Source organism: Lissotriton vulgaris, chromosome 12 (genome assembly GCF_964263255.1).
Source record: "Lissotriton vulgaris chromosome 12, aLisVul1.2, whole genome shotgun sequence".
NCBI classification, from domain to species: domain Eukaryota; kingdom Metazoa; phylum Chordata; class Amphibia; order Caudata; family Salamandridae; genus Lissotriton; species Lissotriton vulgaris.
Genome location: NC_141700.1, coordinates 452,998,703 through 453,024,871, shown reverse-complemented (window position 1 = coordinate 453,024,871; position 26,169 = coordinate 452,998,703). Strand labels below are relative to the sequence as shown.

General features: G+C 43.2%; 1 protein-coding gene across 1 annotated transcript in view; it reads right to left on the bottom strand.

Annotated features, from left to right (window-relative positions):
• LOC147676766 (palmitoyltransferase ZDHHC1-like) overlaps window positions 1-26,169 on the bottom strand; it is a 452,133-nt gene that overhangs the window by 315,971 nt on the left and 109,993 nt on the right. The window contains exon 3 of the mRNA XM_086945205.1: window positions 15,083-15,204. Coding sequence (XP_086801331.1) covers window positions 15,083-15,204 — 122 coding nt within the window. The remainder of the gene's footprint in view (window positions 1-15,082; window positions 15,205-26,169) is intronic.

The window sequence follows — 26,169 nt, the reverse complement described above, 5'->3', positions numbered from 1 at the left end:
CTTCGCTTAAGGATAAGGTCTGGGGAAGGTCACAAACATAAAGGGAAAACAATAGTGGAGCTAATAAACAGCCCTGTTTAAGGCCATTGGCTGAGGGGATTGCTTGGGATAGGCCTCTCTCTCCTCCCAACAATACTCTGCACCAGGTATCAGAGTGGAGGTCCTGAACTAGATTTAACAGCCGGGCTGGCATACCAAAAGCAAGTAGTTTCTTCAACAGCAGAGGACGATCAACTTTATAAAAAGCTGTGGAGAAGTCTATGAAGGCTGCATAGACTCTCCCTCCTCTGACCCCGATATATTTATCGGATATTACTTGCAGAGCTGTTAAATTATCCATGGTGCCATGGTTCTTTCGAAATCCCGTCTGCTCAAGGGGAAGTATATTAGTTTGGTCCACCCAATCATTAATTCATTTCAAAAGGCATCTTGCAAAGACTTTGCCAATTGCATCCAAAAGGGCAATTTGGCGATAATTTTGGGGAGACAACCGGTCACCCTTTTTAAAGAGGGGAACCAGAATACTCCCTTTCCAAGAAGGAAGAATCTTTCCGCTCGAAAAGCAAGTGTTAAACACAGGGCATAGCAGTTTGCTCCATTTTGCACTACTTTGCTTTAGGACAGAAATTGGAAGTTCATCCGGCCCCATTGCCCCAGAAGAGCGCATTTCCTTAATTGCTAATTCGATATCCTTTTCAGATAGAGGGACCAAAGGCTGACTGTTCTCAATAAAACGTATACGGGGAACCGCAGCTCCATTACTTGCGTAAAGGGCTGTGACATAATCCACCCATATTTGTTGTTCAATGGGGATAGGAAGCGGTCTTGTTCTGGCCCCACAGCCCTCACCTATGAGGGACCAAAACTGTCTCATTTCTCCATTAAAGGCAGCCTCTCTTAGTTTTATCCAAATAATGTCCTCCCCCTCTTTTCGTAATTTTGCTTGTAACCTTCTCCTCCTTCTTTTTAGTAGGGCTACTCTACGCGTTCCTTCAGCCAATTTACACAAATATTGTTCCGTTACTAACTTATTTATTTCTATATTGAGTAGACGCAGGGAACTGAGGGGTATTGTAGTATACCTTTTCTTATTTGTTTTTTTAGCGACAGAGATCACTACCTTCATAAAATCTAGGAAGCACACAATTTCAAAACCATGCCAATTAGCAAGGTCATTATTTGCTACATAAAGAACACTCTCCAACTCTCGTTCAGCTTTTGTATTCCAAAAGCACCTTCCCGATTTCGCTCCAAAACTTACCAGATCACTATTAAGTGACCACTGGTCAGATTTGGGAGGGTTTATATTCACAGAGGTAGAAAGTATTTTGTGGTCGCTAAAGAGAGTTTCAATAACCCTGAGATCCTTTAATAGGGCAAAGGTAGAATTCTCTACTATCACAAAATCTAGAATGGATTCTCCCTGATGAGATTTGTGGGTGAAATTTGCAGGGGAATCGGAGGGGAGCCTTCCATTCGCAATGATCCCATCCATATCAGACAGTTCTTTGAGAAGTATCTTCCCTCGTTTATTTGTTTTAATATTCTCAGGGAAGAGAGCTTGGGGGATCTGTAATGATTCTTCTTTGTATTTATCACGAAACAGGCTCATACTCAAATTAGAGATTTTACAATTCAAGTCCCCTACTAGAATTATGTTAGGAGGAGGAGTTTTCTCCCTAATACTCTGTATATAGACAAAAATCATTTTTAAAGTTAAGTTAAAACTAACTTCGGGGGGAATATAAACGTTAATCAAAACTAAAGGTTTAGGCGCATCAACATTGTCACAACTAAACAACGTTACAGCCTGAAAAAGGTTACAAGGATCCAAATAGTGAGAGAAATTCCATTTTATCTGGGTGGATAATAGACAGGCAATACCCCCACTAGCATGGCCTCTCCTGGAGGGGGAAGCACAGCCCTCAAGTACAAAGTAATCCCTTCCTATCTGAATTTTCTCCGAACCCCACGTCTCCTGGAGACAGATCACACTGGCTTTTAAAGACAGGAGGCATTGTCAGGTTGTAGAGCCAGCGCGCCTACCTAAAACTACACTTCCCAGCAAGCTGTGGCTTTAAACTACTGTTCCCAGAATCCCCGGCGGAATCAGGATATCCCTGGGCGGAGCCGGACGTTCGGTGCTCGTGATTCTATTGAGGCGGAGGTAGCGGCTGCTCCTCTGCTCCTGTTAGTTCCTGGTCATCCTGAGGGATCCGTCTGAAGTTATCTGGAGCCAACGTCTGGTAACATTGCTTACGTGCTGGCTAGCACGTTCATACATCCGAGTAAGATTGTGGCGCTATCTGCGCAAACGGAGCAAAGCTGTTTTGTTTGTTCAGAGCCTCGCGGCTGCGAGGGAAAAAAGCCTACGTTTCCAATAACTTTGATAACGCGCTGGCTGGCGCGTTCTTCCAGCTGATTAGTTTGGTGCTTCTGTTCAAGTGGAGCAACGCTGTTTGTTTATTCTTTACCTCGCGGCTGCGAGGGTGTTTTACTGTGTTCTGTTGGCAAGCGCCAGGAGAGGTCATCTGGAGTGAGCTGGTACACGTTATTTTGGAGGTACAAGTGGCGGAGTGCAGGGGGGGAGTAGGACCTTCGCACTACCGTCACGAAGCAGAGGGTATTTGATTGGACTAGTGGATTAAATACCAAAGCGGATGACAGTAGTGAAGGAACTACGTCATGCCGTGTTTGGGTTACATTATTTGGGTTCAATGAACTGAAAGAGACTATTGTACTGTCTCATACTTTAGGAAATTCACATTACAGCATTAAGGCACAGGCGTGCTTCTTAAGCCCTGGTGCAAGTAACATTTATTTTGGAACTATTCTTCAAAGCCTTTTGTTTATACTATGGGGTATGTTGATATCAACAAAAAAGGCTTTTATTCATGAGGTACTACTGCTTGGTGGTAATACATTCTTTTGTGTTGTGCAGGAAGGAAGGAAGACGGAGAGACAGCACTAGGGCGTTTTTGGGCTCGTGTGCTACAGGTGAATCTAGGGGTTATCAGACTAGTGAGAATTACTGAGAGTAGGGTTAAGTATTGTATTAACCGTTGTATTTTTGTCTTACAGTTTCTTTATCCCTGCTGCCCCTTTCCTCCTCCCCTTTATTCTTTCTGGGTTTTTTCCCCTTTTGGGGTTTTTCCCTCACCGTATCGTCTGAACACCCTGTGTTTATACTTCAGGGTGTTCAGAGGGTCCGGAGGTGGAGCATTGTTGCTGCAGGCGGATCCTGTGGAGTGTGAACCTGACAGAATCACGAGCCCAAGAAATTCACTCTGCCTGGTCCGTTTGTAGCAACAATGGCGTCTATGGAGGATGTGTTGCATGCTTTGGTTCTGGTACAACAAGAATTGGCCTCCTCCAAGGCGGAGACAGCTGCCTTGAGGGAGAAGGTGGAACGTCTGAGCGGTAATCCTTTTAACGCTTCCGCTTCATCTTCTAACGTCCAGGTCACTGTGCCTCCGCCCATTCCATTGGCTACCCCTGAACGGTTCTCAGGGGACCCCCCGTAAGGTGCACGTGTTTATGACGCAAATCCTCATGCATTTCTCATGTAAACCTTCATCGTTCCCCACCAATCATTCTAGGGTGGCCTTTTTGATTTCGTATCTGGTGGGGGATGCGGCGGATTGGGTGGTACCTTTAGTAAAACGAGACGATCCTATCCTGACTGATTGGGCAGCATTTAAAAATGAATTCGAGAGGGTCTTTGACAGGCGAGCTACTACAGAAGCAGAATGGCCCGAGGAAAAAAGGTTATCTTTATTTTATCAAGGGTTACATGATGACTTAAAAGATGTAGTGGCTCAGGTGGATCCACAACCTACTTCATTTGTGGATATGGTGAATTTGGTATTACGGCTGGACAGCCGTCTCACGGACAGGGGGTGTAACAGGAGAAGATGGGAAAAAGGAGGTTACAGTGGTGAAAGGAACACGCGGAAGGCATCTAGTGGCGCTGACAGCCTTCCAGAACCTATGGAGATTGGAGCACTCAGAGCTCCTTTGTCGAGAGAGGAGAGGGAAGCCAGAAGAGTACAGGGCCTATGCATGTACTGTGGGAAGAAGGGGCATTATGTCCGGGAATGTCCGTCCAAACCCAAGTCTTCGGGAAATGTCAGCAGGTTTAAAAAGGTTGTGGTTTCTAATACAGTACAGGAAAGAGAGCAGAAGGAAGACAACAAGTCTATTGTAGAAAGGGGACATGAGTGGAAACTCAAGTCTTTGTCCTCTATGGGTAATGATGAGACAGAGCCACATTTGGTGGTGGTAATGACACTAGAGTATGACCTAGAAAGACGTCAGGTGAGGGTAATGTTAGATTCTGGAGCAACTGGTAACTTCGTGGATGAAGGTTTGGTGAGACGTCTAGTTTTACCTCGTGTCTCTAGGGAGATACCTGAGGATGTGCTGGCAGTTGATGGGCAGCCCTTAACATCAGGTCAGATCACTGAAAGAACAGGCGAGTTGGGGCTGTCAGTGGTGACACAAGGATATGTGCATTCTGAGGTGTTATCTCTAAATATCATTGACGCACCTCAGTATGAAATTATTTTGGGGATGCCTTGGTTACATAAACACAACCCTGTGGTGGATTGGCAGTCCAAAACGTTCCAGTTTGTATCAGAGTATTGTAAAGATCACGTAACGCCATGTGTGTCTGCCAATGTTACGGCATTAGCCACCCCGTTTTTGGTAGCTACAGCTGCGGAAAAGGATGTCCAACTACCAGTCGAATACTTGGCTTATAGTGATGTGTTCAGTGAGACAAAGGCAGAATCTCTACCCCCACACCGGGAATATGACTGTTGAATAGATTTGGTGGATGGGGCTACGATACCATCGTGTAGGGTGTATGCTTTGTCCGTACCCGAGACCAATCATTTGAGAGAATACATAGAGCATTATTCTCGTTTGGGGTTCATTCGACCATCCCGCTCCCCAGCAGCTTCCCCTCTTTTCTTTATAGCGAAGGCCAATGGGGACTTAAGAGCATGTGTGGATTATCGCGTCCTGAACAGAAACACCATTTGAAACCGTTACCCTCTTCCACTCATCTCTGTTCTGCTCGATCAGGTGAGAGAGGCCGAGATTTATACCCGTCTGGACCTGCGGGGGGCGTATCACCTGGTCAGAGTAAGAGAGGGGGATGAGTGGAAGACGGCGTTCAAGACGCGATTCGGCCTGTATGAGTACTTGGTGATGCCTTTTGGGCTTTGTAATGCTCCTGCAGCGTTTCAGTTTTTTATAAATGATGTGCTGAAAGAATATGTGGATCACTTTGTCGTGATGTATATCGATGACATCTTGATATACTCACAGGATGTATCATGTCATACTAAACATGTTTGCAAAGTCTTGGACAAATTAAGGGAGCATCACTTATACGTAAAACTGAGCAAATGCGAGTTTGGGGTGCGAGAGGTGGAATTTTGGGGTGTAATCCTCAGTCCTAGCGGATTACAGATGTCCGAGAGGAAGGTGCAGGCGGTGAGGGATTGGCCAGCCCCTAAGAACGTGAAGGAGGTGCAGAGCTTCTTGGGGTTCGCCAATTATTATCTGCGGTTCATCTTGCATTTCTCTCAAACTGCTGTCCCCATCACCAGGCTATTAAGAAAAGGGAAGTCTTTTGTGTGGACAGGGGAGGCTGAGGAGGCATTTAGAGCTCTAAAAAGGGCTTTCACCACAGCACCGGTGTTGGCACATCCTGTCTTGGAACATCCTTTCATAGTCGAGGCAGATGCTTCGGATGAAGCCATAGGGGCAGTTCTGTCTCAGAGAGATGTACACTCGGGTCAGCTACATCCGGTTGCTTACCTGTCGAAGAAGTTGAGCTCGGCCGAGGTCAACTATTCGACTGCGGAGAAAGAACTCTTGGCAATTAAAAAGGCTTTCCAAGAGTGGAGGCCTTATCTGTGGGGGGCTTGTCAGACAGTGACGGTTTATACCGACCACCGGAACCTCCAGTACATGTCCTCTGCTAGACATCTGACGCAAAGGCAAATGCGGTGGATGCTGTTCTTTTCCAAGTACAACTTTGTGGTGACCTTTCGTCCTGGCTCGGAGAACAGGAAGGCGGATGCCCTTTCCAGACAGGAAATCCCTTTAAAACAGCGTGAGGAGGAACAATCCATCATTCCTGCCACCAAAGTGGTGTGTGTGATCAGGGCAGAGAAGTTTCTGGATGACATCAAGGGCTCCAGGTCTATGGTATCTTGGGTCCGTTGGGCAACTGCTAAACCAGGCAGGAAGGTGAGACAGGGATTGCCTTTCCAAGGGGAGTGCTTATTCCTGCCCAATGAGGAGATTAGAAAGAAAGCATTCAGTTGGTGTCACAAAGCCCCAGCGGCTGGACATCCGGGAATTACAAAAACCGTGGAACTGCTGAGGAGGCATTTCTGGTGGGAGTCTATGGTCAGAGACACTACTCAATGGGTAGGGAAATGTGACACCTGCGCCAGAGCAAAGGGGGAAACAACAAAAAAGAAAGGCTTGTTGATGCCTATGCCCACGCCTGATCGTCCATGGTTGAACATAAGTCTGGACTTTATTACAGGTCTCCCACCGGACAAGGGAAACACAGCGGTGTTGGTGGTAGTGGACAACCTGACGAAGATGGGTCATTTTATGCCGTGTGTGAATCTTCCCACAGCTAGTCAAACAGCCCAGATACTGGCCTCGCAAGTCATTCGTTTGCATGGCATTCTGAGAGTTATTGTGTCCGATAGGGGGCCACAATTCATCGCTTGCTTTTGGCGTATGTGGTGCAGGGCATTGGGCATAGAGTCAGCGTTATCTACTAGCTTCCATTCCCAAACAGATGGACAGACAGAACGTCTGAATCAGACATTAAAGAAGTATTTGCGTTGTTACTCTAGGGAAGCACATGAGTCATGGGTGGACTTACTGTGGATGGCGGAGCTGGCATATACCAACGCTTGGCATAGTTCCATAGGCATGTCACCATTCAGGGCCAATTATGGTTATGATGTTCACACCTTGCCGATTCATATAATTGACGATTTGGCTAATCAGCCTTCTGTTAGGGAGCAGGTTCTGACATTGAGGAGGGTGCATAAAGCAGTGCAAAAACATCTGTTGAAGGCGAAAGAGGTGTACAAGCGTTGGGAAGACAGGCATCGAACACCTGGTCCTCAGTTCGAGGTGGGGATAAGGTGTGGCTTTCAACCAAGTACATTCATTTCAAGATGAGGAGTATTTTCCATCTGCGATTTATTGGGCCATACCCTGTGGTGCGACGTATCAACCCTGTCGCATACAAACTGAAGTTGCCCAATACATTGCGGATTCATCCGGTGTTCCATGTGCATTTGTTAAAGAAAGCCCTCACGTCACGCAGAACTGCGTCTCCTGTTGTTGCTAGCGACGGGAATCAGCAGTACGAGGTGAGGTCTATCCGTGATTCTAAATATCGCAGAGGGGTGCTTTGGTATCTGGTCTCATGGAAGGGTTATGGGGCCGAGGAGGATTCATGGGAACCGGTACATCACGTCCATGCTCCTAGGGCTGTGCGATCCTTTCATGTTAGATTCCCTGCGAAGCCTGGGCCTAGGAGGCGCTTGGGAGGAGGGCGTACTGTCAGGTTGTAGAGCCAGCGCGCCTACCTAAAACTACACTTCCCAGCAAGCTGTGGCTTTAAACTACTGTTCCCAGAATCCCCGGCGGAATCAGGATATCCCTGGGCGGAGCCTGACGTTCGGTGCTCGTGATTCTATTGAGGCGGAGGTAGCGGCTGCTCCTCTGTTCCTGTTAGTTCCTGGTCATCCTGAGGGATCCGTCTGAAGTTATCTGGAGCCAACGTCTGGTAACATTGCTCACGTGCTGGCTAGCACGTTCATACATCCGAGTAAGATTGTGGCGCTATCTGCGCAAATGGAGCAACGCTGTTTTGTTTGTTCAGAGCCTCACGGCTGCGAGGGAAAAAAGCCTACGTTTCCAATAACTTTGATAACGCGCTGGCTGGCGCGTTCTTCCAGCTGATTAGTTTGGTGCTTCTGTTCAAGTGGAGCAACGCTGTTTGTTTATTCTTTACCTCGCGGCTGCGAGGGTGTTTTACTGTGTTCTGTTGGCAAGCGCCAGGAGAAGGTCATCTGGAGTGAGCTGGTACACGTTATTTTGGAGGTACAAGTGGCGGAGTGCAGGGGGGGAGTAGGACCTTCGCACTACCGTCACGAAGCAGAGGGTATTTGATTGGACTAGTGGATTAAATACCAAAGCGGATGACAGTAGTGAAGGAACTACGTCATGCCGTGTTTGGGTTACATTATTTGGGTTCAATGAACTGAAAGAGACTATTGTACTGTCTCATACTTTAGGAAATTAACATTACAGCATTAAGGCACAGGCGTGCTTCTTAAGCCCTGGTGCAAGTAACATTTATTTTGGATCTATTCTTCAAAGCCTTTTGTTTATACTATGGGGTATGTTGATATCAACAAAAAAGGCTTTTATTCATGAGGTACTACTGCTTGGTGGTAATACATTCTTTTGTGTTGTGCAGGAAGGAAGGAAGACGGAGAGACAGCACTAGGGCGTTTTTGGGCACGTGTGCTACAGGTGAATCTAGGGGTTATCAGACTAGTGAGAATTACTGAGAGTAGGGTTAAGTATTGTATTAACCGTTGTATTTTTGTCTTACAGTTTCTTTATCCCTGCTGCCCCTTCCCTCCTCTCCTTTATTCTTTCTGGGTTTTTTCCCCTTTTGGGGTTTTTCCCTCACCGTATCGTCTGAACACCCTGTGTTTATACTTCATGGTGTTCGGAGGGTCCGGAGGTGGAGCATTGTTGCTGCAGGCGGATCCTGTGGAGTGTGAACCTGACAGGAATAGAATTTTTTCAGGACTATTCTTCAACCCAGCGGCATTCCAAGATAGTATCGTTATATTGCCGCTAAAGATGAGGGTGGAACGAGTACTTAGTAGTCAATTTCCTCGAGAGAACACCAGGTAACCAGTTCCAACTGAGATTTTCATCCACAACCTTATCCTGGGGAGGGGGCATGGGAGGGTTAGTGTATGATACAAAACGGAGATCTTTTGATATGCAGATTTTAAAATCATCAAAACCACCAGACTGTTCTGTATTTCCAGAGGCTGCCTGCAAAAAAGAAAAAGGAGACCCTAAGGGTTTTTAAGACTTAAAAGGTCTGCCAGAGAGGATATTCCCCCAAAAGGGCATAACATCGATCCCTCTACTCTGGAAATCTTCCGACCGTTGTAGGATTAGATTTGCTACTAATTTGGAATAGAACTTTACCCTCATTAGATTTCCAACCTCTGTCTTCAAAAACCGTACTATGTCTATATCTGCAGATTGTAATAAATTCAGATTTGCGGATTCCTGAAAATATTTAAGGAGTAATGATCTATTTAAGATGCAGTCAGCATCAAATAGGGGGAAGAAGTCTAGAGTAAGGGTATGGATACTTTCCTCCATGGGCATTTCAGGAGGTTTATTACAGACCACTACTCCTTCCTTCTTGTCAGAGTAGGGTCTGGCCAGAGGATTAAGAGCTGAAGAAGCAGGGCCAGTGAAATTAATCTCATTTCCCTGTGGTACTGAGCTTAAAAGATCCCCTTTGACCGTATTGAGCTCGCCAAAAGAGCAAGGAATTGATGACAAGGGGACAGGTCTTTGTACTACGGAGATTGAGGTGTCCACATCTACTTTTACGTCCCCACTTTCATCTTTTAATACCAACAGGGAGACCTGATGTGATTCTTTATTAGAGGGCGTATCCAGATTTTCTCCAAAAAGAATTTTTCTCCGCCTATTTTTTTCGATTCTTCTAATTAGTTTCCTCTTTTTTTTCCCATTCTTTTTAACTTTCCCTGATTTACCCTTTTTTCTATTGTCTTCTGGTTCTGGAACCTCCTTGTCTCACTCACCCGGCTGTTTATTAAATATCGGAAAGAGTTCTTTGCCTTCTTTTGAAACCGTTTCATGTGGAAACTCTATTGTTGGAAAGAGTTCTTTACCTTCCTTTGAAACTGATTCATGTAGGATCCCTATTGCTGGAACAAAATCAACTATACAGTTTGAGACTGGAGCTCTCGATGGGGGAACTGGTTTTTCCCTATCGTAAGATAGTTGGGAAATATTAGAAGTCCCATTCTCTGTCTTAGGGACTTTCTGCAATACAAGATCTTTCTGCACTTCAAGATCTTGTCCATTAGCCTCTAAAATTGGACTGATTTCCTTCTCATGTCGGTTGTACAATAAGACCTTCAGTATTTGAGTGACTGTTTCCAGTACACAGTCAGAGCCCCCAACACATTTTTCTAATAACAGAATGGAGGATGGCAAATGTTTAAGAGAAGATAGGGAGTCGGAGACAGGTTTATCTAACCTAGGCGGGTGGATGGCATCAATACCAGTTATGTTAAGGTTAGGGCTCATCGAGGTATTTAACTGGGAGATATTCGAGCGAGTACTGCTATAAAGATGGAGGCCAGGGGGAACTGATGTTACAGGAGTTTTTGTGAAATCCCGAGCCTTACCAGTATCGACCTCAATATATCTCCTACAGAGCTCTATATCCAAATCAGAAGACGATAGGTCGGTATTACACACTCTTCTAAAAGAAGAGGGGCTAAATTCATGATGTTTAGGTGGACACTCACTAGATTTAGGAAGAGAAACATGTTCTATCGTCCCCACTACTTCTAAGATAGCTTCAGGAGAGGTTTGTAGGGGGAGAAGGGATTGCATATTTTTATCCTTTGAGGCAAACAAGGGAGGAGACACACAATTGTCCAAAGAGGCCGAGCCTTCCGTTACTGCAACTGATGCAGTAGCTCCCTTTTCCTTGTTGTTCTGATGCACCGAACCCACAGTACTCAATCCCATCAGAGAAGTGGGGTCTTTTACCATGTCATCGTGAGTGGGCTCTACAATTGTAGCTCTATTCTTTCCCCTTTCCCAAAGGTTGAATAACTGGCAAGTGCTCTTAAGTTGCACAACATGGCTATCCTTATTACGAAGGGGATTCGATTTAGTTTTGGAGCACGACCTTCCAACTAATAGTCTCCCAGACCTTAGTTTTTTGGCCGTCATTTCAAATAAATCTAAAGGGAGCACAAAGTATCACGGAAAAAACAATACACACAAATGCAGTCACAGACCTACAGACTGACGTTATAACGATTAGATTGTTCTTTGAAAAGGGATGGGCACAGCACAGCCTTCTTCAGCCTCTGAGGGCCTCAGAGGGCCCGCCCTTTGTCCGGGCTTCGCCCGTGTATCGTCCCGCGCGCGTTCCGCTGCGCGTAATGACTACTCACAGATTAAGTAGATGAGGGAGGGGCGGGAAGATGACCAGCTGCGGCCGATTATTGCCGCACAGCAGGCTGGTGATCAGCTCCTCAGGTCTCACAAAGAAAAGTCCACACTCCCTTAGGACTCCGGAAAAGAGCGGCTCCTGCGGAGCGGGGGCCGCGAGATGTGGCGAAGAAGCCCGCAAGTAGTTTTAAGCAGCACCTTGCTGTAGCAGAGCAGCACGTTAAAGCAGAACAACAGCCGTCCCTCAGAGTTCACCAGAAAGAAACAATATATGACTGTACACATTTATTGGCCATTACAATGGAAAGTGCGCTGCCTGGAAAAGACAGTGTGCTACCAAACCATGCTCTAGTAATATATTTGCAACAGAGGGCTTCAAAATGAACCACCAGGTAAGTACATTCCAGACTCTTACACTCTCCCTCTAGTCTAAACAGATGTGCTACACTTGTTTTTTGTTTGAGGCTTGGATTGTTTTCCCAGTTAGGACTGATGGCAGCACCTGAGAATTGTTTCAGCACCACTACTGACAATAGATATATTTTCCAACCTGACAGCTTGCTCTGTATGGTGTGCTCAACCTAAAATGTTTGGCCGGTTAAAACGAAGGTTAAACTGAAAAATAGAATTAGAGAAGTTATTTTTTGTTAAAGAGGCAGTGATCCATAAAAAATGGAAATATGGCAAGCTGCACCTATGCAGTTAACTGATGCACGGATTACCATGACTTTCCATATCATTAATATCCTTATCACTCCCTTGTTTTGGTAGGCGAGTATGCTAAAGCAGTTTCAAAGATGTTTTTATCTTCAAATTAAAAAAGAAAAGTTTGCAGTTTCAGAACTTATAGTTTCATAGTGTGCTGCAGCTGTGAATATCAGCTTGCAAGCTGTACTTAATTCATGATCTGACAAGGGGGTGTAAACAAGCATTGGTAAATGCATTAGTTTTCGCCTATGTGATTAATAAGCTGTTTTCTGTTGTAAGTTGTAGCTTGCTGAGTAGTTGTACAATATAAGTTACAGAAAGTCAGTTGAAGTGTTATTACTTGTCTATATACAAAACAGTAATATATGGTTTGTTACTAGTGGTACAGTGCGCGTAATTATTAGAAAAAGTTTGAAAATGAAATGAAAGAAGGAAATAATAGAATTGATGTAAGAGCAATATTATGTGTTTAGAGGAGTTCTGACAACTTTTGGGCTCAGTACCACTGCGCCTGCTGCACCATTCAAGTTATGCCCCTAGTCCTGCAAAATAACTGAATTTGTGACTGCCTGTTTAGTAGTAAAATATAGCAATATATGGTGTAAAGAGGAGTTATAACAACTTTTGGCCCCGGTGCCACTGCACCTGCTGCACCATTCAAATCATTACTGTATTGCCTGTAAGGTAACTGGACTTGTGACTGCCTGTTTAGTAGTAAAACATTGCAATATTTGGTGTTTAGAAGGGTTCCTAGAGCTTTGGGCCCCCGGTGTCACTGAACCTGCTGCTCCATTGAAATCATGACCCTAGTGCCTGCAAGGAAACTACACTTGTGACTGCTTATTTAGTCATTAAATATAGCAATATTTGGTATTTAGAAGAGTTCTGACAACTTTTGGCCCTGGTGCAACTGAACCTGCTGCACCATTCAAATCATGACCCTAGTGCCTGAAAGATAACTTCACTTTTGACTGCCTGTTTAGTTGCAAAATATAGCAATAAGTGTTTAGAGGGGCGGCTGGAGCTTTTGGTCCCGGCACCGCTGCACCTGCTGCCCTATTGAAATAATGTACCTAGTGCTTGCTAGGTACTTGTGAATGCCTGTTTAATTGTAAAATATAGCAATAATCAGTGTTTAGAGAAGTTCTGATAACTTTTGGCTCTGGTGCCACTGTATCTGCTGCACCATTCAAATAATTTCCCTGTTGCCTGCAAGATAACTGCATTTGTGACTGCCTGTTTTTTAGAAAATATAGCAATATTTGGGGTTTAGTGGAGTTACGACCACTTTTGGCCCTAGTGCCACTGCACCTGCTGCACCATTTAAATCAAGCCTCTTTCAACTGCAAGGTAACTGCAATTGTGACTGCCTGTATAGTAGTAAAATATTTCAATGTTAGGTATTTAGTGGAGTTTATTTTCATTTATTTATTTTATTTGAAAGGTTTTATATAACGCTAACTAGACCCATCCGGGTATCAGTGCGCTTTACACTATGAGGAGAACAATGATCAATAAAACATTTAAAACATGGTAAAGGTCCATACAGTGCAGCAGAAAAAACAACTAACAATACGGAGGAGAGAGATTGAGGATCTAAACCAGGAATCTCTTCATTAATAAGAGTTTGACTTTATTCTTGAAGGAGATACTGAAGGGAGTCAGTCTGATCTTAGGGGGAAGAGTGTTCCAAATTCTGAGAGCAAGGCCCGAGAAAGATCTGTTGTAGGTTTTTTTTCTTGTTGAAAAGTTGTGACTTTAGCAGTATCTGACAACTTTTTGACCCCGGTGCCACTGCACCTGCAGCACCATTTAAACCATCCCCACCCCTTTCATCTGCAAGGTTACTGTAATTGTGACTGCCTGTATAGTAGTAAAATATAGCAATATTTGGTATTTCAAGAAAGACTGCAAGGTAACTGCACTTGTGACTGCCTGTTTAGTAGTAAAGTTTTGCAATAATCTGGGTTTAGTAGGGTCCCTAGAACTTTTGGCCCAAGTGGCACTGCACCTGCAGTACCATTCAAATCAAGTCCCTTTTACCTGCAAGATAACTGCCAGTTTAGGAGTTAAATATAGCAATATTATGTGTTTAGAGGAGTTCTGACAACTTTCGGGCTTGGTGCTACTGCACCTGCTGCACCATTCAAATCATGAGCCTGTTGTCTGCAAGGTAACTGCACTTGTGGCTGTCTGTTTTGTAGTAAAATATAGCATAGCTCTTGTATGTTAACTTTACTTTTAACATGCAATGTTTATTACAAAAGTAGATTAAGATGAAAAAATCAATCCCTTAATGCCAACAAAGTGCAAAGAAAGGTACTAAGGCTTGAATATGAGATGTCACACACGTTCTAAGGTTAATGCATCTGCTTAACCCTACGAAGTAATAAAAATCAAGCCTTCCAGCATACTGTTAGACGCGGTTTGCCTTTTCCGTGGGAAGAGATTTTATCTTGACAGTGAATAGGGGCTTAAACAGTGTGAAAAGCTTTAGTAATGCGTGCTGCCAGGGGATGTTAACAAAAAAAAGTTACACACAAAAGCGAATGAGCACAGTAATTCGGCTTTAGGAAATGATAAGAGCCCCTTTTAAGATATATTAAATACACGAGAATTCACAAGCACAGTGGAAGCGATGTGCAGGTGAAACCTAAAACCCACAGCTACCAGCTCAGTCCGCTTTCAGATCATTAAGGGCGGCACGCAACAAATTACAATGGCCTGGCCCTGAAAGATCTTGCCACCCAGCCCCAGTTTGTGTAGCAAAGGTCATATTCAAGAGCATTTAATTGTTAATTCTCACAAAGTTAAATAACCTATAAAAATCATTTACATTATCATAATGACCATAAGAACCTAAATATTAATCATGATAACAATACAATAGTAATAATAATAATAATAATAATAGTAATACTACTACTACTAATAAAAACTAGAATGATAATAAATTATTATACTGTGCTTTAAATGGGTATTTGCCTACAATTTGCATAGCATTACATCCATACAAGGCATTGGGCCGTACAGAATAAGGAGGCCCCACAGGGAGCCTTACCTGGAAAGGCACAATCCTCGGAGGAATGGAGTCAACTGCGTCTGGGTCCTTCTCACCAGCTTTCGATTCTTGGCGATGACCTTGCCGCATTATGTATTCATAGGTGCTGAGTCTGTTCCATTCTGAAAGGCACAATCATATTTACAAATTCCTATACTTATCCTATTATCAGAATCATGTAAAAAGAGCAGAGATACCAAAGAGTGTTTTATGTAACAGAGAGAGACGTGGAACACAATAACAAACATTTGTTCTAAAACTTTCTTGCACTGTAGGAGAAATGGACAATTTAAATGCTTTAAATACAGCTCCTGTGAGCAAATGCAGTATTAAAATGTATTAGAAAAACTATAAATTATTTGTAAAGCATCATTAGCAGAACTGTATTCAGTTCTGAAGGGCATAACTCCAGAAGTACATATATACGTTTAAGCCAGCTCAAATGCAAATAACCCATTCCATTATAGAAGATAAGGGGTAGCTGAAGATGCTGAGCCCTTTAGGGGTGTGGTATTACAGCTAACTATGCATGCCAACAGTAGGCTACATGTACAGGAAAGTGGCTGCTTAGCAGTGGCACACGAGGGACTCCTTGAACGGGTGAACAGAAGTGAAAACAGCAGAGAAACAAGGTGTATGCAAAAGGTGATGAAGAAAACAAAAATAATAAAGGACAATGCACCAGGACTTCTACGAACACCTTTTTTCCGCAACTGGATTCAGGGAGAGAGGCAAGGATGACAACTGGTGCTGGAGTCAAATATTAAGAAGAAAATACGACTGTGGGAAAGTGCCCCTTTTCGACACTGTCCCACCCACTTTTTGCCACTGGTACTGATGTTTTTCAACTGATTCCCACTGAGTCCCTGCTAACCAGGCCCCAGTGCTAGTGCTCTTTCCCTAAAGCAAACTGCATGTTTAACTGTTAACCAACTGGCAAGGAGTTTAGCACTCCTGCAAGTCCCTAGTAAATTGTACCTAGGGCATGGGTACTAAAGACTAAGGGCTGCAGCATGTATAAACCCCCCTGAAGGACCCAAGGCCATGCAGACTGCCATCACAGGCTATGTGAAATGGTGCAGACCATTATGAAAACACAACATAGCACACACCCTGTTTGCCATGCCCACAGACACTGCATGCAATATATGTAAGTCACCTCTACAGCAGGCCTTAGAGGCCTAAGGCAGGGTGCATTATATACATATGTGGATATATCTGCATGAACAGATAGGATACTGTGATGTCTAGTTCAATTACAAGTGATCAAGGAAGCCATCTAAAGGATATGTACTGGGAACTGGTCATCATAAGTTCCCCACCTACATGATGGCTTTACCGAAACAAATGGTGTTTGGTATCAAACACCTTGTCTTAATAAATCTGTACTGTTGTTAGTTAAAAATGTATCATGACATGTGCCCAGAGGACACTTTAGGGGTGCCCTGAAAAACCTACCAATATATAATGTGTTGGCTGACTGGTATCATTCAGCCTGCCACCACAGACAAGTTTCTGACCCCCTGCAGCAGGTGCAAGCTGCGCTCTCACCTGAGTCAGAAACAATGCCTGCTTCGGAGGAAGGTGTTTACACCTCCTCCAGAAGGATGGCTAGTGTTTGGCAAGATTGGCTACCTGAAGTGAAAAACGAAGGAGGGATTTAAATTTCTTGTTTTGGTGAAACTAGGAACCTTGGGTCAGGTTTATGTCCACTCCTATAGGGAAGTGGTCATATAGGGGGTGTAGTCACCCCCGGAGAAAGTAGCCCATTGGCTACTACCTTACACTCCCCTTAACATCCCTAAATTCAGTAGTTAGGAGTACCTCTGACACCAGGAACTCAGTTTTGTCTACTGGGAAAAGAAGAACAAAGAAGAGCCGAAAATGCTATAACTGTGGACCAGCTCTGGAATTGGAACCAAACGCTACCTGCTACTGTCCCGACAATTGCAAGGACCTGACTCGTCCAGCAGCTGTGCCTCCCTCCAACCAGTCAGTATCTCCTTGAAGTGGAGGAGCGACGTCCCTGCTGTCTGCAGGCACTGACCAGATCTGCCCAGTACACCGTCCTGCTGACCACTGGGTCCACGGAGGATGAAGCACCCAAGGAAAAGGACATCATGGCTCCCAGAGGTCAGCACTGTCTCCCCAGCGAGTTTCAAACCACTAGATACTCCAGAAACCCTCCAGCACCAATACCCTGGGTACCAGAGCCCTTGCAGGACCAAAGGCTTGTGAGTGTCCGGTCCGGACACCAACTCTGCCAAGACTGACCTACCGATGAAGAACGTCAGCATCCTGCAGGCAAGCACAGAGTGTGGCCCTGTTGCCCTGTTTTCCCTCCATCACCAGGTCAACTCCAAATGGTGAGAGCCTCAAACCGCAAGCGACCCACTGGACAGAGTACCAGCCAACTGATGGTACCCCTTTGCTCCAGAGACCCTCAAGAGCTGAGCCCCCCTTTGGATTCTGTCAGACCTGTCCCCAAGTCCCCACTTGCATCCTTTTTCTTGTTGCAGGTTTTTCAATTGACTTTACTGTGTAGTGCTTGAGGCTAACATTGTAATCAGCATCTCTGCACCTGAATACACTAGGGCAGGTAAAACCAAACTGCTGGTGGTTCTATGCACCTTGGCCACTAAGCACCTTAAGTCCAAGAGATCAACCCTAACAACCGTTTGCAACTAAACCTATGTGGTGTATGTTTCTCCCATAGTGTAACATTACTGTGTTTGAGGCTCATGCCTCAAATGACACCTTTACTATTCTACTTTTTATCTGTAAAAATTATAACTCCAAAAGTATTTACGTGATTCCGATGATCTAGGTATCTAAATTAATATAAATATCCATGTTATTTTTCTAAATTGGTCTAGAATTTCTTCTCGAGTGTGGCTCTCATTTATTGACAGTGTGTGTATAACTAATGCTCAACACTCCCCTCTGATAAGCCTAAAGCAGCTCGACCACACTACCACAAATAGAGCAATTTGAGATTGTTAAAACAAGCCTCTTTTTACCAATAAGGATCGCCTAGACTTTCTGCAAAATGTACCTCATTTTGGTACACAATATAGAAAGCCAGCTTCCTACACTGGTAGTTCAGCACTGAGATACAAGACTTTCCATTTGCTGTTACCACTCTGTAAATAGGTAATACCACAACGGAATCCACAATTGACATTAGTTAAAAAGATTTTTTTCAAATATTTTGATTTTTTACAAATTTTCCAATCTGCACTGCTAGGGCCTTCTGTCAAATCCACCAGTCCTCTGTATTAGAAACTTAAGTATACTAGACAGTTAGGTCTTTTTAATTTTTGTTGAATTTCTTTAAAAGTTCCCAACTGCACTAAAAATATCCCGCACAGAGGAGATAGTCCAGGAACTCAACCCGACCACTTATATGCGTCTTGGGTGTCGATTACAAAGTTGTTCGGAAAGAGTCTGAATCTAATTTGGGAACTATTCTTTACGGAAAGCATTCAGAACAATCTATTACAATTTTCAGAAAGCGTTCAGACTTTCCGAGTCCGTTCTGAATTGCATTCGGAGGAACCGAATCATTTTGAGCAGACTCGTACAGCTCAACGGTCCGCGCTTCCAACCGAGCGATAAAGATGTCAAATTCTGAAAGCCTTTCCGAAACTGTTGTTCTGACAGGGATTGGCTGTCGGAATCTGACATTGGGGGCCCAAAGAAGGCCCACCCCATCATCAGGAACCTTCTGAATGGGACCCCTCTGTGCAACCATGCACAATGTGGCAGGCACCATGGGGTGCCCGCCACCGGGTGCACGATTTTCACCAGCCACTCCTTTCTTCAATGGGAGCCTGTGTATTCGGTCTGCTCCCCGAATCTGATTCAGCCGGAAACCATTCCAAGACCGATTCAGCCGAAATGTTTTACGTCCGACATCGTAATTGGCCCCTTAGTATGAAGCAGTTAAGGAATCTCTGTACAGCCAGTAAAACCAAAAATGGTTCAAACCCTATAGAAAATACACCTCCAGAAGCTCACCGACAATTTTGATGTAACCAGTTCTACAGAAGATACGGACGCCTTAAAGGAGGTGGTCAATGATCATGACAGTGGGGACAGCAGTCCAGAAGACTATCCCCTGAAACTCACTAAAGAAGGTGAAGAGGTACCCCCTCATAAATACCCAAGAACTGTACCTAGTGTGACTGTCCCTACTAGGGGGAGGTCAGGCTACTCAGGACAAGAAGAACTAGATGAAGAAGACCTAGCCCTTGAGAGACTAGCAGGAAGAGCAGCCCTGAGGCAAAAATCCTGGCCATTAAAAGGAAAGGGCTGAGATGGGTCTAACACCCATAAGTAGTGGCTACAACAAAATAAATTAGGAAAGAAAGGAACGTTTGATCCCAAAATCCCCAAAGGGATTGTCCCCAAATATGTCGAAGGTGATGACATTACCAAATAGTTTACAGACTTTGAGAGAGCCTGTAAAATGAAAAGGTTACACTAGAAGTACTGGCGCTCTCTACTCTGGGAGTTGTTCTCAGGAAAGTGTAGAGATAGATTCCTGACAATGGATGAGGAAGATGCCGAGTCCTATGACCTCATGAAGGATAACCAGAAAGAGGGATTTTGACTCACTACTGAGGATTACAAGATTAAATTCAGGGAGATTCACAAAAAGCTTGAGTCAGTCAAGGGTAGATTTTGTTGACTTCTCGGTCAAAACATTAGGAGGCTGATTAAAAGGCAGTAAGGTCCAAGGCTATGAAGGGCTTTAGAATTTGTTAATAAAAGAGCATCTCAAGTAATTCTACATCAGAAAAACTGCATTAGTACCTAGTGGATCTAGGGTTGGTCTCTCCTCAAGAGCTGGTGAAGAAGGCTGACCATGAGGTCAAAACAAGAGTATCCAGGAAGGCCCAATGAAGGGGTGACCAACAGACAGGGATTACTGCTCCCACCCCCAGGGAAGGATGTGGGACACAAAGGGGAAAAATCCAAAGAGTCTTTTAAAGACCCCCAAAAACCTGTTCAGTAGGGCGGGTCCAGAGACACTTCCCAATCGAAGGGTGGGTACCAGAGTAAGAACTGGGATCCAAAAAGGCTTGGTGCCATCTCTGCAATCTGAATGGTCACATAACTGGGGACTCTTCCTGCAATACAGACAAAAGACACATATCAATGGGGTTGAAGTAGAAGCACTGAGGGAAACAGGTGCAATTCTCTCCATGGTGACCAAAAAACTGGTATCCACAGCACAAAACGTAACTGGAAAAACATATCTAATATATAGATATGCTCTATCTATATATAGCCAGGGCGCATTTTGCGTGTACCCCCACCGCTGAAGTGGTCTGGACTTGGTGGCTAGCTCGGTGGAGCACCTTTTTGTGATTGCGATAGCAATAGAGTCCAGTACCCACCAGGACGCTTGGCTGACAGACACGGTTAGAGGATATTCACATACTCTACTTGGGTGACCAGGATTCCTGAGCCAACCCCTGCGAAGGATACCAGGCGGAGAGGTTGCGGCCGCTATGGAAGGGGTACTCGAGGGGGCACTGAACTGTACATTTGCCTCACCTCCCAATGGACTTCGAGGGCTGCGCCTGTCACGGAATCCAACTCCAACTTTATCACCCCACAGCACTTTCCAATTCCCATGAGGCACAACATTGAGGCTTTGTGGGAAGTGTAGTTCCACTACATGGGCCGAATTACATCTTGGGGGCGGAGCATGGCAACCGTTAACAACAGCCTGACAGGACCACTTTTCGCAGCACAAGGAGCAGCTGGAGAGGGGCGCTGAGGAAGGCAGAAATTGCTGAAATGCATTCGCCCGAGACTTTTGCCCATTTAAGTGCTCCTGTGTTTCTCCCTTCTGGGTCACGTCTCTTTTCCTGTGGAGGAGGTGTAAATATATATATATATATATATATAACCTACTGGCGGTCGCCAGTAGGTATATATAGTTAGGATTTTTTCCCTATGGGATTTCTGAAAATTCTATGCCTAATAACTTTGGCGTTTGTGAACGGAATTGGCTGAAATTTTCAGGAAAATGGCACATTTTGTTTCTGTGCAGCACTTGAAAATTTGGGGGGGTTTTGTGGAGGGGGGGCCGAGAAAAAAGGGGGGTCCCAAAACGCGTTTTTTCCATGTTAATTTCCATAGGGCGGTTGGACTCACTTTTAGCCCGAACGGCTGAATGGATTAGCACGAAACTTGGCAAAATTGTAGGGACTGTTAGCCCGATGTGCCTTTGCTAGGTCTCAATATATGTGCTTCAGTGGATTTTGAGAAATTAACGTTTAAATCAAGATATATATCTGTAACAGCGCTCCGGTTAGCGAACCTTTCGCGTATCGGAACTTTGCGATGCGAAGCTGATTGGCTCTTCGGTGTCTGTCAACATTCTAAACAGTCCGGAGCGGCCGCCATCTTGTCTCTCGGTAGGATCGAGAGACAAGAGGAGGCCAAAACAAAGGGGGAAATTACCATAAGGGGGCATAGTAGATCCTCGTTGACCCCCTAGGTTTTATGTGGAGGTTTTAAAAGGGCCTAGAAGGGCTTTTTTGCGTGGTAAGCGCCAAGTTCGCGAACCGGAAAGCGTTCTGGGCAGCGAACTTTAAGGATAAAAGAATGATAGACTTTTGTAATACTGTATGTTAATTATTTGTTGTTTTTGTTCGTTTTTTTATTTATTTATTTATTTTGATTTAAAAAAAAATTATTTATTATTTTCATAGTTCATTAAAACTTCCAGCATTATATCATCTGGTATCTCGTCGAACATGGATGTTTCTGTCTCTTGTAAGGTTTGAATAAATTGTTCGTCAAAAGATTGATCCATAAAATCTTCATCCACATTTTCTTCATTTACAATGTCTTCGGATGTAATCTCGAAGGAAACATTACTTTTTTCTTGCTCCCCTTCCATTTTTTTGCTGTAAATTGCATAAAAAAATAATTAAATTAGAAGAGTTAGGGCACTGTTGGGTTTAAGTTCAGACAGGTAGTTCTGTTTTTTTAACAGTGAACTTAAAGTAAGTTAATTCATAATTATAGCAGAGAAGTGTAAGTCAATTAATAAATATAACAGAGGAGTCTATCTGTATCTATAACTATAGCAGGGGGACAGTAAATAATTATCAAAAACGTTTTTACAAATTAATTTAAAGTGCCACTTACAAATTATCAATTTAATTTTCAGGGAGGTGAAACGGCTCTTGAAATGTAGTTCAGGAAGTAGTAGTCAAAATGGCTGTGTTTCCTTCTCTTCCTTTATATATATTCAGGTACATAACCAATCAAATGTCAGGAAAAAAAAATTGAAAATGAAAGTAACATTTTCATTGGTTGTCAATTCCAACACTTCAGATGTGTTTTGTGAAGTAATTTACCTCACGGTACTTAGAGAGGTCTACAGGCTTAATGGCTAAATGGAATTTCAATCAAATTTGTGAAAATGAAAGGGATTGTTATGTAGTATGAGCTAATCTATATTTGGTGAGAGTGTCTCTAGTCGTTTTTCTGTAAATTACTTTCCCACCTTTTTTTAGGACCGCTTTCCGGAAAGCGGCCCGGTTAGCGAACCTTAAGCGTCACGGGAGTCCACCATTTTGTGTTTCGGTCGCATTAAGATACAAGATGGAGGGCAAATAATGTTTAGAATGGGTAGAAGGGGTCATGGTAGACTTATCTTGACCCCCTAGGTTTTCTGAGCGTGGCTGAGGAGGCTTATATGTGCGGAAAAAAAACATTTTTTAAAAAAATCCACGAGGTTAGCTTTCGGTTAGCGAACCGGGTAGCGCTCCGGGGAGCGAATTTTGTGGAAAATTAGTGAAAAAAGTTAGAGAAAAATAATAATTGTGAGTGATCAGATGTAGGGTAGCTCTGAGAAGAGCTTTTGGGTTTATGGTACATTTAGGTACTTATAAGTAGGTACCAATGCACAGTCTTAAATTCAGAATGAAAATTCTGTTGCCCTCATCTGAGAAGTGAACTCCATCTCCTCTGTAGATATCTTGCATGTAGTAACGCAAGTTATTGTTGTACAGAGAGCCCATTCCATGGTCTCTCATGTAAGCTGAAACAGATTTGTTAACATGCTTCCTCGCTTTCTCAATTTGTGGACAAAATTGGTTGGACCACCTCCATTTCTGTCTTTGGCATATATTGGAATATACCAAGGCAGTTTGAGGAAAAAGTGCCATTAATTGCTCAAAGGTGTCCTTTAAAAGCATTTCCAGACCTACCCCTGTCAAAGTGCCCAAATCATTACCTCCACAGTGCACTATTAACAGGTCAGGTTTTGGCAAATGCATAAAGGTTTTCACCAATGGTATCAATTGGTGACATTTTAATCCTCTTTGGCCCAACCACTTAATTTCCACATCTTGTAAATTGAGGTTAGGTAAATTTCTGTTCTCAGCATACCTTTGAGCCCAGTGGATGTAACTATGTCCAACAATCCAGACCTTAAACATGGTGGGAGAAGGTTGTTCTGCAGTCAGATGAAGTGTGGTAATGAAAGGGCAGTTGAAACAGTAGGAGTTTCTAAAGAAAAAAAACTGTGGATTTCCAATGCTAATGATTCATTAGCAGTGATTGGTGCATTTCCATTTCTGAAAACAGAAAGTTAGGGTGCATGGATGTGTTCTTTGAAACATGTAATTTGAATGGTCAAGGAAGAAACATTTAATGAAAGATTGCTCTGGATACGCAGGTGCACTGAGAGTTCAGAGTTCAATTGAAACATTGTTGTGTGAATTTGCAAACATGAGAGGTCTTCCAGGAGGTGGTTGCTATGGAAACAAGGCAGAGAGGGCAGAGGGGGGAAGGGTTTTGATTTGAAAAAAGTGAGGGAAGAGGTATGATTGGCTAATATGAGAGATATGTGAAATGAATATCTGTATTTCGGTGCTTTCAATAGCTGCAGCCTTTGGAGTGCATCCTTTTTCTTCTGCTGAAGACAATTTGGTGTATTTCTGAGACTGTTTTCAAAACTCAAAAAATATTTGCTAAGGTGAGAAAAGATTTATTTAATTTAGATAGAGAATAGTATGATTTAAGGAGAAAATGATAAAGAAAGCTGTGTTTTTAAAATGTGGTTTTGTCTCTAGTGATATACTAATAGAATTAGTTTCTTTGAGAAATTGTAATTGCATATTCGGTGTAGCATTCTGGCATGCAGTAACACAAGTTATTGTGGTACATGGAGCCCATTCCATGGTCTGTTATGTAAGCTGAAACAGATATGTTGTTTTTAAAAACGATTTAAGAAATCAATTACATTTCTGGATATGTACTGCTAGAGCTTCATAGGTTGTTTTGAGCCATATTTATAAGGCATTTGAGTGTCTTTGATGTTATGTTTTCCTTTTAAAATGGAAAGTGTTCCTCATGGGGCCCTGAGCAGTTCTTAGCCATGTTATTTAATGGGAAGTGGATAACATGGCTAAGAGCATTTGCTGGAAAATGCATGAATATCGCTGACTTTTCTGCGATATTCATGCATTGCGGCCGTTTTTTTTCGCATTTGCGAGCAGTTCTTAGCCATGTTATCCAATGGGAGGTGGATTACATGGCTAAGAGCATTTGCTGGATAATGCATGAATATCGTTGACTTTTCAGTGATATTCATGCATTGCGGCCGTTTTTAATCGCATTTGTGATAAACAATTACATTTCTTGATATGTACTGTTAGAGCTTCATAGGTTGTTTGGGGTCATATTTAGAAGGCATTTCAGTGTCTTTGATGTTATGTTTACCTTTTTAAATGGAAAGCGTTCCTCATGGGGCAAGTGTCTTGTAAATACGCTCCCACTTGCGCTTGGCAAATTTAGATTTTGATTATGGGAGTTACCTAGCCATGTTAATAGTGTCCCAAAAATGGTGCTAGGACATTCCAGAAAACACTTTCATGTGTCTCAAGGACATTTTTAGTCATTTCTTCATGAATGCAGGTATACAATTGATTTATATGCTGTGTTTAAAAACGAATTTTGAAATCAATTAAATTTCTGGATATGTACTGTTAGAGCTTCATAGGTTGTTTGGGGTCATATTTAGAAGGCATTTTAGTGTCTTTGATGTTATTTTTCCCTTTTTAAATGGAAAGCGTTCCTCATGGGGCCCTGAGCAGTTCTTAGCCATGTTATTTAATAGGAAGTGGATAACATGGCTAAGAGCATTTGCTGGAAAATGCATGAATATCGCGGACTTTTCTGCGATATTCATGCATTGCGGCCGTTTTTTTTCGCATTTGCAAGCAGTTCTTAGCCATGTTATCCAATGGGAGGTGGATAACATGGCTAAGAGCATTTGCTGGAAAATGCATGAATATCGCTGACTTTTCTGCGATATTCATGCATTGCGGCCGTTTTTTTTCGCATTTGCGAGCAGTTCTTAGCCATGTTATCCAATGGGAGGTGGATAACATGGCTAAGAGCATTTGCTGGATAATGCATGAATATCGTTGACTTTTCAGCAATATTCATGCATTGCGGCCGTTTTTAATCGCATTTGTGATAAACAATTACATTTCTTGATATGTACTTTTAGAGCTTCATAGGTTGTTTGGGGTCATATTTAGAAGGCATTTTAGTGTCTTTGATGTTATGTTTACCTTTTTAAATGGAAAGCGTTCCTCTTGGGGCAAGTGTCTTGTAAATACGCTCCCACTTGCGCTTGGCAAATTTAGATTTTGATTATGGGAGTTACCTAGCCATGTTAATAGTGTCCCAAAAATGGTGCTAGGGCATTCCAGAAAACACTTTCATGTGTCTCAAGGACATTTTTAGTCATTTCTTCATGAATGCAGGTATACAATTGATTTATATGCTGTGTTTAAAAACGAATTTTGAAATCAATTAAATTTCAGGATATGTACTGTTAGAGCTTCATAGGTTGTTTGGGTTCATATTTAGAAGGCATTTTAGTGTCTTTGATGTTATTTTTCCCTTTTTAAATGGAAAGCGTTCCTCATGGGGCCCTGAGCAGTTCTTAGCCATGTTATTTAATAGGAAGTGGATAACATGGCTAAGAGCATTTGCTGGAAAATGCATGAATATCGCTGACTTTTCTGCGATATTCATGCATT